The 15,551-nt window shown below is 40.0% G+C and overlaps 1 protein-coding gene across 10 annotated transcripts in view; it reads right to left on the bottom strand.

The window, feature by feature from the left end:
• TPD52 (tumor protein D52) overlaps window positions 1-15,551 on the bottom strand; it is an 88,099-nt gene that overhangs the window by 55,877 nt on the left and 16,671 nt on the right. For 5 of the 10 annotated variants that reach the window (XR_015695612.1, XR_015695613.1, XR_015695614.1 and 2 more), the window contains exons 1-2: window positions 7,273-7,461; window positions 3,823-4,001 (exon numbers count right to left, since the gene is read on the bottom strand). Coding sequence is in view for 7 of the 10 variants with exons in the window: in XM_087706920.1 (XP_087563046.1) it covers window positions 3,823-4,001; window positions 7,273-7,440 (347 nt within the window). In the remaining 3 variants the exon portion in view is untranslated. Of the gene's footprint in view, window positions 1-3,822; window positions 4,002-7,272; window positions 7,462-11,646; window positions 13,043-13,882; window positions 13,932-14,430; window positions 14,473-15,551 lie in introns of those variants that run through there. The other 5 variants (XM_014060373.2, XM_087706917.1, XM_087706922.1 and 2 more) reach the window with 3 other exon arrangements.

Raw genomic sequence — 15,551 nt, 5'->3', positions numbered from 1 at the left:
GTGGTCACGTGTGGGATTACCCAAGGTTTAGTCCCAGGGAGGGAGAACAAGAAACCACTAAGGCCCAAGGGGAGCATCGGCCGCCACCCTCTGCAAGACCCTCCGACCAAGGACGCGTCCGCCGAAGCGAAGGCATCCAGACGATAATGTCAGATGAAAGGTGTCGGAGAAGCTCAAGTGGCCGCACGACAAATGTCTTCAAACGGGGCCCTCATGGCCCACGCTGCCGTGGTCGCGGCACTCCTAGTAGAATGGGTCATGATGCCCAATGGGGCTGGATGACCAGCTGCTCCATAGGCCTCCGCAATGGCCTGACGCAGCCAACGGCCAATGGTGGCCGAGGACACCCTAGAACCTAATGTTCCCGGCTGGAACGAAACAAACAAGGCCTCCGACCTACGGACCCCCTCGGTCCGCTGGAGGTAGATCCGCAGAGCGCGGCGCACGTCTAACCGAAGCCAGTGCCTCTCCCTATCGTTGGACGGGCACGGGGAAAAGTCAGGCAGGACAATCTCCTGAGCTCTATGAAAGGGAGTGTTCACCTTCGGGATGAAGGTAGGATCAAGGCGAAGCACTACTCTGTCCTGGTGAAAATGGCAAAGGTCGTCCATGGAAGACAGGGCACCCAGTTCTGAAATACGTCGGGAGGAGGTAACCGCCACCAGGAAAGCTACTTTCAGAGACAAGAACCGTAGATGAACAGACCGGAGAGGTTCGAACGGGGTCCCCGTCAAAGCCCTGAAAACCAGGGGAAGATCCCACGTGGGGAAACTGTGGACGGGGGGAGGCCTAAGATTAGCCGCCCCCTTCAGCAAACGCTTGATCAGGGGAACATGGGAGAGGAAAGAAGACCCCACACCCCCCAGGACTGAAGACAAAGCCGCCACCTGGCGGCGCAATGTATTCTATGAAAGCCTGTCGTCAAGGCCCTTCTGCAGGAAGTCCAATACGTCAGGAGAAATGCCAAGAGGAGAACACCACCGGACAAAAGGCGCCCAGGTGGAATTGTAGACGCGGGTCGTTGAAGGACGCCGAGATGCCTCGATGGTACGAATGACCCCAGAGGACAGGTTAGCCCCCCTCAGTAGCCGCCATTCAAGAGCCAGGCGGTCAGATGGAGCCACTGGGGCTCCGGGTGAAGCAGGACCCCCTGCTGCAAGACCCCCTTCTCCCGCAGAATCCTCCACACAGGGGCCACCGACAGCTGGACTAGGTCTGCGAACCAAGGCCTCCTGGGACAATAAGGGGCCACCACAATGACCATAGCCTTCTCCTCTACCACCTTCCGGATAGTCCCCGGAACGAGGGTGAACATGGCTGGGGCAAAGAGGCCTGAAGAAGCGGACTCATCCAATTGGGCCACACCCTCGTCCTCCGAGAAACCCATGTCCTGGAGATTCTCCTCCCCCATGACCGAAACTTCGCTAACCATGGAAGGGGAAGTAGCCCGATACTGGGCGCGGCCCAGACCTCCATGCCTGGAAGAGAAGGAGCTCCTATCCCATTGGGCAATGGCCCGCGAAATGGCAGCAGAAATAAGCCTTTTAAGACCCTCGGGGAGCTGATCTAAATCCTCTATATCACCATAGGCAGAACTAGGCCCCTGGGGAGACAACCTGCATGAGGGGTAGGATCCCCTAGGAGTACTCTCCAAAGGATCCCCTGAGTGGGAGGGAGAGGGGGACCCCCTCCTTCCGGAATAGGAGTTAAACCTGTCCGGGGAGGCCGAGGACGAAGAAGGACTAAATCCCCTAGGAGAAGAGAGGTCGAAAGGGGCCTGAGGAGAGACCGGGACCTGTCCCTGGAAGTAGACTCAACTGACTTAGCCTGTTTCTCTGCCTGGCAAACATTTTTTCGATGGCCTTGTACCTTCTGGCCTCCTCCCTCATGGAGGATCAAGATGGGCATTGAGCAGAGGAAGATCTTGGAGGGGGAACACCCGACTCCACCCCCTGCACTGGCCCTTCCTCACCCCTCACCAGGCCTGCCACCTGGCCCTGGGCGATCTCCAAGCCCTCCTCCATTACCCTACTCACGCGTCCAACAGGAAGGGATGGAGGATTTCAAGCCGCTATAGGCCCCACCGGGACCTGGGCCTGCTGGTTCCAGTTGTCTGCTAGGCTAAGGTAGAGCCCCCGCACCGGCCTCAATGGTCGTAGGCCGGAGCGCGATCCTCGTGCACGTGGCGGCCAAACCAAAATGGCCGCCAGAACTTTCCTTGCGAAGTGGAGGCCGATCTGAACTCCAGCGGCTCTGCCGGGCGTCCAAAAGCCTGCGCCAATACAGCCAAGGTCAGGGGAGGCCACGCGGCCCCCAGGCACACACTCCCTCCCCCAGGAACACTCGCAGCAGAATTTAAAGAGGAATGCGGCAGCCGCCCAAATCAAGCGGCGGCTCCACAAGCGGCTCGTGTACGCCTCGTGGCGCCGCTGCCACTTCTCCCGTCCGTTTAAATCAACAAAGCTGCCGCTCCAGCTGGAACCCCCCCCCAATTCCGGGGATAGGGCTGAGGCTCTGGGCCCGCGGGGGGGAGGCAGAATGCCCCAGAGGGCCCTCCCCAACCACCCGAGGAAGAGAACTGTCCCTTGGGGCTGCAGCTGCAAAATTTAGGAATTTAGAAAACTTTTTAAAATGTCCAAGTAAACCAAATGAGATCAGATTGGAATAAATAGAATCCTACCATGGAATATTCTCAACAGTTCTTGGACCAAGTAGACTGAGAGGAAACTGGGCTAGGATTGGAAGGCACCAGTATTTAAGAGTTTGCTCTCAGTCTTTGGACCAATCAGGCTTTGAGAATACCCACACGTGACCACTCCCTTCCTCTGGAAAAGGGGGAAAATCCTGAGGCTTTAAAGACTCTGTTCTTGTAGGCTAGCTAAATAAGAGTTCCAGTGAATAAAGTAGGTTTCCTAGCCTAGTCTATCACAAAGGAGAAGAGTAATATCATCAAATTTTGGCAGTCTTTTCACTTGGGAGACAAACCATAAATAGTCATCTTGCTAGATTCAAACTTGAACAAGGAACTAATAAATGGCTCTTATTTATGGATTCTTCCTCCTCAAGTTTCTGCTCTGCTGCGGTGATGCAGTGGTTAGAATGCAGTAGTGCAGGCTACTTCTGCCAATTGCTGGCTACCTGCAATTTGGCAGTTCAAATCTCACCAAGGTTGACTCAGCCTTCCATCCTTCCGTCGGTAAAATGAGGACCCAGATTGTTGGGGCAATATGCTGACTCTGTAAATCGCTTAGAGAGGGCTATAAAGCACTATGAAGCGCTATATTAAGTTTTATTGCTATTTCCTTCTGCTTCCTTAAAGATAGCTCTGGAATCCTTTTCTCCCCTTCCCCTGCAAAATATTTTTTTCTTCTTCTCCCACACTTGATCTTCTCAGCCATTATTTTCTGTCTCCTGTGCCTCTTTCTGGAGACCTGCCTCATACCTTTCTCTCCCTTTAAAATGCAAAATTTGGCCTGGGTTAGGCAAAATGCAAAAACTAAATGCAGCAATCTTGAGTATCAATTTGATGTTCTGTTCTTCTGGATGTCAATTCATCAGGAAAATGATATTCTGAATAAATGTTGCCATATTTAAGAGGTAGAAAGACATAAAAGATCCTTTTTGCCATTGAGGCCTTGCACATGCATGATCTCTTAAGCTCATTATTCTTTGTAAGGAAATTGCTCAGTCAATATTTTTTTTAAAGGAAATATTTAGGAAATTTGAAGAGATATTCAACAATAACATCATACAAATAGTTCACTATAACACTTACTATTTAGATTTGTGCATACTAAATATCTATAGTATGACTATACTTACTTGCCATCTGCTGGTCGCTTGCAAACACAATGAAATTTTCCACCAAAATCAATGTACAGATCATCTTCTAATATGTAAAATATTTTTCCTGTGACAATTTTGTCTTTGGCCGGTCCCATCTGAATTAAAGGACAGAACCTCAACATTGATGCAAAGGATTCCACATTCTTGGAAGGCACCTAGAGAAAGCAGTCATTTTAATTTAGGAAATTATCAGATTTGATTTATTAACATTCAATGTAGTTTTTACAGAGAAATTTTTATTTTATAAAAAAATTAAGGGTATCAAGAAACAGTAGCAGGAATCATATGAATAACCTTAAACATTCATTCATAGACCGTTGATCTTGATGGAGATGTGGGTAGTGTTACATTTATTTACTCCTAGATAAAGAGTTCTGCACGGAAATTGAAGTGGCTAAGAATGTTTTTCCTAGCTTAAGGATGATTGACTATTGTAACCTATCTGCTCTCAGGATCATGCACACTTGATTGTAATCATTATTTTTTGAAATATATACTTATAATATATATTTCCCTTATGTGCTCAAGATAACATGTAACACAGTATGTTCCATTTCATAATAGTTAAAAAACAGCAGGCGGTGTAAAATACTGCTATGGAACACCTTAAAAGCTAGCTAGGCAACGTGATATCATACTAGTTTTGTGCCTGTTGTGGGAGCATGTACACACATCTGGGGACAAGGGCATTTTACTTAGTGGACATGCAACCTTAAAAAAAGGCTGCTTTAAAAAAATTTAAAAGTACTTTATATCACTTCTGCATTTTAAACATTTCTAGTGAAGATTTGCCTAGTCCTACAAAGAAACAGGGTTTTTTTTAAAAAAAAATCTCTGCCCAGAGCTTCACATGGCCTTTCTTTTATAGTATTAATAGTTATATTCTGTGCATTTTAATCATTGTTTAAATAATTGCAAGAGTGGTTTCTACTTTGAAAAATAAATTTACAATAGCGGGGTCCTTGGTGCACTCTGAACTTAACTGTTTCTTGCAAACATTTCATTACCAAATTAGATAATATCATCAGACTTACCTAGTTTGGTAATGAAATGTCTGCAAGAAAACAATCAAACTTAGAAAACACCAAAGAGCCCCATCATTCAACCCTGAACTACAAATATTCCCTTCTAAATTTAGAATGCCCTGCTGTATATATTGGAATTTACTTTCAAGTAAAAATAAATAGCCTCAAATGCTTGTCTTGGAACCTAAACTACACAGTTCTTAAAGAGTCAGACAAACTAATGTAAATCTGCGGCCTAAATCTGTAATCTGGTATGCCAAAAGTATTCACTTCACTAAATGCTGTAGGACTGCCAGAGATGATCAGGCTATAAGGCTCTTATTTTAACTGCCAATATTCAACCTCAGATGCATGAAATAACGCAGTAATCATAAAACATTAAAAAAACAAATTGACTGGATATTTTAGGAATAAGATAAATTAGGATGTGCAGCACAGACAATTTTAAATTATGCAATATGCTACCTAGGGCCAGGGGTGTCAAACTGTCAGAATGTGGGCCAGATGTGTCACATGCAGGCTACGCTCATCCTTGCTGCATGAATGGGAAAAACATGGCAAAACAACACCGATTGGCAATGTGATGCGGCGAGTTTCACACCCGTGATCTAGGGTCTGAGACCCAAATGGAATGAAATGGCAATAATACTAAAAATGCACTACTAATTTATATTCTCAACTACTACACAATAAATAACAGATCATTTTGGCAGGGAGGATAAAAATCAATGAGTTTTTTTAAAAAAAATGGATTTTTAAATTTTAAAATCATTTTTTTATTTTTATCAATTTTAATAACATGCTTTTGGAATAAAAATCTATCTAAAGATAGTTTTGTATTTAAGATATATTAATAATTTAGTTTAATCAGCATGAAGCTTAGTTATGTAGCATGAGGTTGTATATTTTGCAATATCGGGACTGTCGGTGAGTCAACAGCAGGTCAGAGGAGGAGCTGCTGCGGGACAGAGATGACAGTTGCGCTTTAAAAATTAGGATTTAAATCGACTTGATTTAAAACACATCCACCCTGTCATTTTCTATCAAATTGTTGCAGAAGCATATGATCCAACTACAAAAACAATTTCAGAAGGCAGTAGGCCTCTGGGCCTAGAAATTAGAAGAATTAGAATTAGAATTAGTGTGCTTAGGTGTTGTTTAACAAAAGAAAAGCAAAAGAACACACACATTATTGTATTGTACAAATTATATAGAAGATTTTGTTTACTAAAAAGAATAGTGCCATATGTTGATATAGATATATCAAACGAACAGACAAATTTTGGAAAGGTTAAAAGCCATAAAACCAGATAGTTAACACTGAATAAATAATGGAGAGTGAGCAATATATTTTTAAAACAAAGTTTCTTTTTGGGTAATTGCTTACAGAAAAGCCTTTGATTGTCTAGATTATGCCAGAAAATTAAATATGTATATATTGGACTAATGAGTATGCCATAATAGCTAATTACTTTTTATGAACCTCTAAAGTGACCAATTAGGAAACCAAAAGAAAGACTTAGAAGTAAAAATGTCAAGTGAAACATCTGTTCTAGATTAAGAATATGTCACCATGTCAAGCCATGTGCCTTGTAAAGACACCACCCATTTCATTGACAATCAAGAAAACAGTTCTGAGTTTAAGGATAGATGGACAGTGTGTTAGAGAGGTAAAGAGATAAAATAGAATGAATGAGCTAGAAGGGACTTTGGAGGTCTTCTAGTCCCACCCCCTGTTCAAGCAGAAGATGGGTACTAAGGGGGGGGAAAATACAACGGCACATTTATATAAAATAATGAGAGGAGGCTGTTCTTATGATAACAAAGATCACAATAGTTAAAGCCAGGTAAAAGACAGAAATGTTGTAAAGAGCTGGAAGGGACCTTCGAGGTATTCTAGACCAGCCCCCTGCTCAAGCAGGAGAACCTATACCATCTCAGACAAGTGACTGTCCAGTGTCTCTTCTTAAAAACCTCCAGTGATGGAGCACCCACAATTTCTGAAGGCAAGGTATTGCACTGGTTAATTATCCTCACTGTTAGGAAATTTCTCCCTAATTCCATGTTGCTTCCCTCTTTGATTAATTAAATGCGCCTATTCCTCATTGGCGTGCAGCTTCAAGGTCAACTGCTCCCCCAACCCACAGCAGACCCCCCCATTAGAGAGATTATGAAGTTGTCTTCGAGACTAGACAAGGCGAAAAACATTTCTCGGTACAGGTTTCAGGTACCGAATTAATTCAGGGTCAGCCTCAGGCCGTCCCCGGACAAAGCATTTAGGCAGAGAGGCTCGAGACCGTTAAAAGACCTGTTAAGGCGGCACTTCTCCAGTTCCGGAAGAAAGTGGACCCGCGAAAAGAAAACCGGGGGAAGAGTAAGAAAGGATGCACGGAGCCCGCACCTTGCTTCCGCTATCGCTGCCAACTTCCCCTTCTTTTGAAGAAGCCTCCCGGCGACAGGCGAGCGTCACCCCAGGACTACCGCGGGAGACGCGTCTTCCTACCGAAGCAGCTCCCCGATGTAGGGTTCGCCCAACAGCAGCAGCAGCAAAGAGACCGGCGACTACCATGACTGAAGCCGACCGCGGTTGGCCAAGCTCCGCCCACACCGGAAGCGGTAATTCTCCAACCCGCCTCAACACAACAATCGTAAAGATTCCGAGTAAGAGGCTTAGGCTGTGTCTGGAATAGAGCGGAAGTTCACCAAATGTCCTAGGCGGAAAACTCTCGGGTTGAACAGAATCCGACTCCTTCGTTCCGCTGCGGTGCGGCGCTTTTGACATTCGGCTTCTTTCTTCATGGTCTAGTAGTACCGTAGTTGCCGTGCTCTCGCCGAGTGTGGTTACGAGATGCACGTTTGGGAACTCAGCTAAAATCTAGGATGATATAGCAGGTGCTCCTTCTCAGCAAACCCAGGAATTAGGAGGGAGAGTGGGACTCTCAGCTGGGACAGATAATTCTCAAATCTTTTTTTTTATTTGTATACATTTTCCAAGGCTGTGAACATATCCGGTAAACCTTCCTTACTATTTTCCATATAGCAATTCGCGAGGCGGATTGGGCTGAGCGAATGTGACTGGCTCAAAACCATCCAACCGGCTTTCATGATTAAGGCAGGATATGAACTCACTTTCTAGCTTTTGTGCCTTAATCACTAGGCTATTCATGATCTTGAAAGTGTCACTTCCAATAGTAAGTGGTCTAATAAATCAATATTTATTTCATCATCATTGGACCACTTAGGACATTATAAGTGAATTTGATTTTTTTCCTCCAAATTCCCTGCCTTCTGGCTCCATCTGTTCCATCATTTTTCAAATAAATATCAGTAAATGTCAGTCTTCCACTCAACTTTTTAACATGTTCATGAAGTTTTCTCAGAAATATCCAGAACAAAGATATGGTTGATAACTATGCTGTAAAACTGAAAGCTCAAAATACTGCACATGTAATCAACATCCTGTTGCTTGATAATTCAGAGTAACCAAATCAATTGTGTAACTTATCAAAGTTTTTAAAGATATTCTGTTATATCAAATTCAGTTTTCATTTTTGTTCAACTACTGCCGCCTTGTGGTTTTTACTTGGAAGTTATTTATAGCAAGAATTGTTTTTTCAAAAATCTAAAATAATTGTTTTATTCCTGACAAATCGAACCACAAACTGGTCTAGTGGGTTCACAAATCCAGCTTGTATTGTGCGTTGGGAAATTCAATGAATTGGGTGGGGTAAATCTTAATTAAACATGGTTAAGCAGGTTATAGTAGTACACTAGTGACTGTTAGTACCTAAAGTATGTGGAGGAGAAATAAGCTTTTCAAAGGGGAGATCCTGGATTTATCACCTTTATCACCTAAAACCATTCAAGCCATCAATAAATTGGCAAAAGGACAAAATGTAATATTTATTTGCAAATCCATTCTTGGAATATCAAGTGTTTTGTGTTATCTATATTAATTATTGGGTATAACTGAAGGCTTGTACACCTATCCTAAAACAAATATACTTTCATTTATTCTCATATATTGTATGTTGTACCTTATGATGTTTCAGTATTAGGCTGCATCAAAATGTATCTCCATATGTACGGAAAACTAAATTTTATCTGTAATAAGAGTTATTTATCACTTGTGCTTTATAATCCAAAATTTTATTATGCTGCTTTGGAGACTCACCTGTGGTTATGACCACATGCAGACATAAAGCCGAAGATTATAAAAGATTTTACAATTTTATAATCCTATTTTGCTTCTTTAGGGTATTTTTACATGGCAGTTTTCATCTTGTTTTCCACTATCTGGGCTCTAACATACCAGTTGGAAGCCAATATTTATTTTACAAAAGTTCTAACTGCAATTGCAGTGCAGAATTTGTATGTGTGTGAAAGAGCATATGAGTCCAAAGCACAGCAAGAATTCAGTACATATAACTAGGGAAAAATTCAACTGAACAAGCTTGTTGTAAACAAAAACAAAATCGCACTATATGAAACTGACTGGAACAGTTAAGAAAGGATTCTCTTTTTAAAAAGACTTATACCCAGCACAACTTAGTACTGACGGAGCTGAGGAAAGGACAGTAGAATAGGAGATAAGGTGAAGCAAGAGAGAGACCAATAGAAAAGCAAGGTCCCTAAAAGCTACATGTACAAGAAACAAAAGCTTTGAGCTGATATATGAAAAATCAGAAAACTGCCAACTTAACTCTAAAACAAGTTGACATCATGACAACAAGCAATACACTGTGTGTTAAAAATTATAACTAAGTATTTTAGTTAGGGGGACATAACTAAGGCAGAATATCAGCAAATAGCCAGAGCCTGTAAAGATGAAGTGAGGAAAGCTAAGGCTCACAATGAAGTAAAAAATAACAAAAGGCTCACACAGAAGTAAAAAATAACAAAATAAAAACTTCTTCCAACATGTTAAAAACAAGAAAAACGTTAAGGAAACAATTGGTCCATTGCTGGGAGAAAGTGGCAAGAAGGTGACAAGCAACAGGGAGAAAGCAGAACTATTTAACTCATTTTTTGCATCTGTCTTTACACAAAGGGATAAAACAATCCAACTATCAAAAACAGCACCACAAAAATCAGATTAGGAACACAAGTTGAAATAGGGAAGAAAATGGTAAGTGAGCACCTGGCTACCCTAGACGAGTTCAAATCACCAGGACCAGTTGGATTACACCCCAGGGTTCTGAAGGAACTGGCAGACGAGATCTCAGAACCACTGAACTATATCTTTCAGAGATCCTGGAGCTGGGGAACTGCCAGAGAACTGGAAAAGAGCTGATGTGACTCCCATCGTCAAAAAAGGGGAAAACAATAGATCCAGGAAACTACAGACCTATTAGCTTGACCTCAGTACCAGGAAAGATTCTGGAAAAGATAATCAAGCAACAAGTTAGAGAACACCTAGAAGTAAACAAAGTAATAGCCAAAGACCAACATGGGTTTGTCAAAAACAGATCATGCCATTCTTTGACAAAGTGATAAAATTAGTGGACCAGAGGAATGCCATCGAAATAGTTTACTTGGACTTCAGTAAGGCATTTGATAAGGTAGACCATAACCTACTACTAGATAAAGTAAAAGAATGTGGGTTAGACAGCATCACCACCAGATAGATTCATAACTGGGTGACCAACCGCACTCAATGTGTAGTCCTCAATGGAACTGCATCTACATGGAGGGAAGTATGCAGTGGAGTACCCCAAGGCTCTGTTTTAGGCCCAGTGCTCTTCAACATCTTCATAAATGATTTAGATGAGGGAATAAATGGGGAACTCATCAGATTTGCAGATGACACCAAACTGGCAGGAATAGCCAATACTCCAGAAGATAGGCTTAAGATACAGAAGGATCTTGACAAACTTGAACATTGGGCACCATCTAATAAAATGAAATTCAATGGTGAAAAGAGTAAGGTTCTACATTTAAGCAAGAAAAACGAAATGCACAGGTACAGTATAGGTGGTACCTTGCTCAACAGTAGTAACTGTGAGAGGGATCTTGGAGTCCTAGTGGACAACCATTTAAATATGAGCCAGCAGTATGCAGCAGCTGTCACAAAAGCCAACACAGGCTTTTAGGCTGCATAAACAGAGGGATAGAATCAAGATCACGTGAAGTGTTAATACCACTTTATAATGCCTTGGTAAGGCCACACCTGGAATACAGTATTCAGTTTTGGTCACCATGATGTAGAAAAGATGTAGAGAGACTAGAAAGAGGGCAGAGAAGAGCAACAAAGATGATTAGGGGACTGGAGACTAAAACATATGAAGAACGGTTGCAGGAGCTGGGTATGTCTAGTTTAATGAAAAGAAGGACTAGTGGAGACATGATAGCAGTGTTGTAATATCTCAGGGATTGTTACAAAGAAGAGGGAGTGAAACTATTCTCCAAAGCACCTGAGGGTAGAACAAGAAGCAATGGGTGGAAACTAATCAAGGAGAGAAGCAACTTAGAACTGAGGAGAAATTTCCTGACAGTTAGAACAATTAATTAGTGGAACACCTTGCCTCCAGAAGTTGTGAATGCCCCAACACTGGAAGTCTTTAAGAAGATGTTGGAGAGCCATTTTTCTGAAACAGTCTAGGGTTTCCTGCCTAGGCAGGGGGTTGGACTAGAAGACCTCCAAGGTCCTTCCAACTCTGCTATTGTATTGTATTGTATTTTAAAGGTAACTAATGTGCAACTGAATTCAAAGTAAATATGCATACAACTGAACTGTATGAAATATAGAACCATGTTTGAAAACATTCAAGTAGCCTTTTGTGTTTGACAATACAATGCATTTTATTTGTATACGTAATCAAGTATTCAGATTAAATCTGAAATGCTACAGAAAGCTGTCAAATACAGCATAACTTGACTTATATGATGTGTAACCTTTTTGGTGCAGCTATAAAGACAAAGCCCAAGTTACAGTGTATCTTAAGGATGAGTTCTAGTTCAGTTTAAGCTTGGTGATTAAAAGTAGCAAAAACATATGCAAAACGTGTATTTTATAAGGTGCCAAAAATAAACATATAAAGATGGAGTACAATTTGCTTCTGCGAAATCAAATCTTTTTAGAACAACAAATTTAATTAATGTTTTATATATGAAATTGACCTATGATTGCAATATTTAAATATATTCTCAAGCTTCAACATGGGTTTTCAATTTAGATAGGCTCCTATTTCATTGAAGGCCTTTTCTTACAGATGCAAACTCCTAGAATCCACATACATAAGTGTACAAATTGTCCACAGCTTCAACCAATTATAATTGAGAGGAGGATGGAATATACTGTCCCATGATTTAAATTCACGAGGGAGGAATGAACATAACACTTTTAATATCATGGAATGATTTGAAAGCACTGTGCTGTATTAGGCGTTTACATTTATCATCTGCTTCATGCCTATAAGCTCATTTTACTTCTGCAACTTTCAGTAAACAAAGTAAAACTGAAAACTGTAACCTCCAAGGAAAAATTGTGTCTCTGGCTGGGATCTGTCAAAAGAAATATTTTTGGGAGAACTTCAATAAATGACAGATGACATGCTTGGAAGCTACTCTTCTTCAGCTTTGAAAAGTTAAAAAAAAGTGATACAGTAGCCATTGCAAAACCCAAACCAATTTATTTGGCCAAAGAATATTAGTGAACGAGTATCAAGTTAGGAGTATCCACTTAATGGCTAGACAAAGACTTACAAGGTTTGTCTGTGAAAGCAGACATGAGGTGATGGCTTATAATGTAAATGCCACATGTGCTTAATGTTCCAGCTCTGTTTATAATTTTTTGTAATGCAGTAACTTAGTGATTACCTAGACTGGAATTAAGCCTAATCCTCAAAATACATAAAAAATCCTGTCCTGCAGATTAACAAAGGCAAGTGTATTTTCCTATTTCAAAAATACTCTGAACCTCAAGAAACTATTAAATATTTGGAAAGCTAAGTGCTAAACAGAAGAACATACTGGAGGAGTCAACAGCAGAGGTGATGCACTTCAGCATTTGCTTGCAGCATCTGGCAGTGGACAGTACAAAGGTGAGGCAATCATTGAGTTTCCTCCTCTTCAGTCTGCTTTGGAGTAACTTCTGTGGCACTGGCGTTGGCAGCAGAATTCAAGACATCTCCAAAGTCAGCTCCAGCAGGCTTATTTCCCCCAACCTTGTACTAAAAGGGCAATTTGAAACTTTTATGAGGATAATCTCTGGATACTGTAAATAATTTATGTTTTATACCAGACTTTTTCATCTTTAGCTACTGCAACATCAATTCCCAGAATTCCTTAGCTAGCATGTAGATGACTATATATATTTAACAGTCATTTACCAATTTAAAGTAGAACATCAACTTAAGAAGAGTTTCCATAAAACTATAAAAACCCTCCTATCCAAAATACCCTTTTAGCATTTTCTGGGAAATATGGCATTTTAACAGTGGTAATTTGTGACACTGGATGACTAAAAATAAGACGTTTAATACTGAAGAGGGCAATTTTTCCATTGGAATATATTTACGCCCCATTTTATGTTATTTGCACAATTCTTAAATGTGCACCTAGGGAGCCTCAGAACTTTTTTACCCAAAAACAATTCTAAAAAAAAAAAAATCCAGTTCTTCAAATCTGCTACAACTACATCACTCAGAATTCCTAGCAACATGTCTTTAGTTGGTTTTATGGGTAAAAGTATTTAGTACTTATTGTGTGGGTTTATAATTTCCAGAATCCTGACATCATATTATGTACTAATAAAGCTAAAATGTCACAAAGTGGAATAAAAACACTTTCTACTACAGTACAATATTTCCAAAAGTATTCATGTTGAATCTACTTTGTTCTACTTTGAAGAAGAAAAGCTCTTCTCTATTCAAGTTGCAATAGTGTTAAATATAAAATTCATTCCATGGTTGAGACAAATATAAGTGTTAAACTACCAGTATCTTGGTAAATCAATTCCTTGGTAACCAATTCCTTCTCCTTTAACAACACATTTTATTGTTAAATGTTACCTTTAAGTTTTCCACTTTTTCTTCAAATGACTTGAATGTTGGAGAATTTCTAATTTAAAAAAGAAAAAAAATGATTTTCAAGTTAGAAATATACATGCAATCTCAGTCAAAATAGGGGGAGCCTACAAACAAAAATAAGTAGTATTGCATAGTATTGAAGATATAACCTCTGATACTTTAAATTTAGTAAGCACCCTTCTTCTTCATCACAACCTGATTAGCGGTGAGGATTGTACTAATTTTTAAAAGGGTTATCACCCTCATTCTAGATTTGTTTACTGAATTCTATAGTTACATGAATTTTACTATGAATTAAGTTCAAAGCTGTACCTTTACAAATAGGTTTTCCCCTGCTAAACAAACTATTGATTACATTTTCAGTGTATTTCTTACTTTAAATACAGATGAGTGGCCAAGCAGCATATACATATAAATCTGATACTTTATATATATTTAATATCCTGGTGTAGCTGTAGCAACCAAAATGAGAGATATTTATATTCACATATAGCAAGTTTGGGCACTCTAGCAAATAACATATACTTTACCTCATAGCAGGCATACTAATTGAATGCTGTAGACAGCGTATACTAAATGGCAGCATTAAAAGAAAGGAAAATTTGTTATAAAGACCGATTACCATGTTCCTGAAGAGAACAGATATTTTTTGATAGAACCATAATGGTAGAATTTGTAAAAGAATACAGGAGTTTCAGGTGCCTTTATATGACTCATACTTTTTCCAAACCTTTTAAACATCTCATTTGAAAGAATAAATGCCTGCACTAAGAATATGATTCTATATAAAAGTATAGCATATACTATATAAATACTTTTTTCAAAGTATTGTAAATATTTATAGATATCCGAAGATTTCAAGAAAATAGTGTCAGAACAGATTATTCCCTGCATTGAAATAAAATAGAGTGGGTTTTTTTATTTGTGCCGGGAAATCAACTGGAAGATTCCACCTTTAATTTGACATATACATTTTGCTTTATCTAAATATTCTGTTATATTCAAGTTTTATTAATAACTGTCCTACTTTCAACCTGCAAATATATAACCTAATGTTAGGGAATGGAATTCAGAGCTATAGTCTATATAATATCAGTTTGTCAGGAGACATAAAAATCTTGCACCCCGGTGCAAAAGCATTTTTCTGCAAATCCTCATCAACTGTACAATAATTCAAAATCATATAACAATTTAATTCTAAGTGAGGGTGATTGGGAGTTTTCAAAATCCATGAAGGGGAGGTCATAACGTAACATGCTAATTCTGAGAAAACCTTCTATTTTTATAGCCTGGGTTGCCTATTACTCCTAATTCAAATTTCAGATTATTTCCTTTTTGTTAATTTGTGCTTTAAGAAAAGCTTGAAGAAGTAGAGAGTCCATGCAAATATATTTTTCTCAAGTCTCTGCTAGCCATCTCAGTGTAAATTGCAAAATTCTCAATCAATCAGGTATGAAAAAAGTTCTAATAAAAAACCAAAAGTATTTGATGGTGTTTTGTATTAGAATCAAAATTAAATCTATAGCAATCAAAATTACTTGAATCAACATTATATACACAATAAAATCAAAATTCCTAAGGCCTTTTACTGTCCTTCAATCGTTATTGTTGTTTTTATTATGCTTCACATCTATACGGCCACTAAAATTAT

This window comes from Thamnophis sirtalis, unplaced genomic scaffold (genome assembly GCF_051295495.1).
Source record: "Thamnophis sirtalis isolate CommonGarterSnake01/CBP01778 unplaced genomic scaffold, rThaSir2_p1.2 scaffold_2, whole genome shotgun sequence".
Lineage (NCBI taxonomy): Eukaryota > Metazoa > Chordata > Lepidosauria > Squamata > Natricidae > Thamnophis > Thamnophis sirtalis.
Note: the sequence above shows the minus strand (reverse complement) of the source record. Positions and strands in the feature narration are given on the sequence as shown.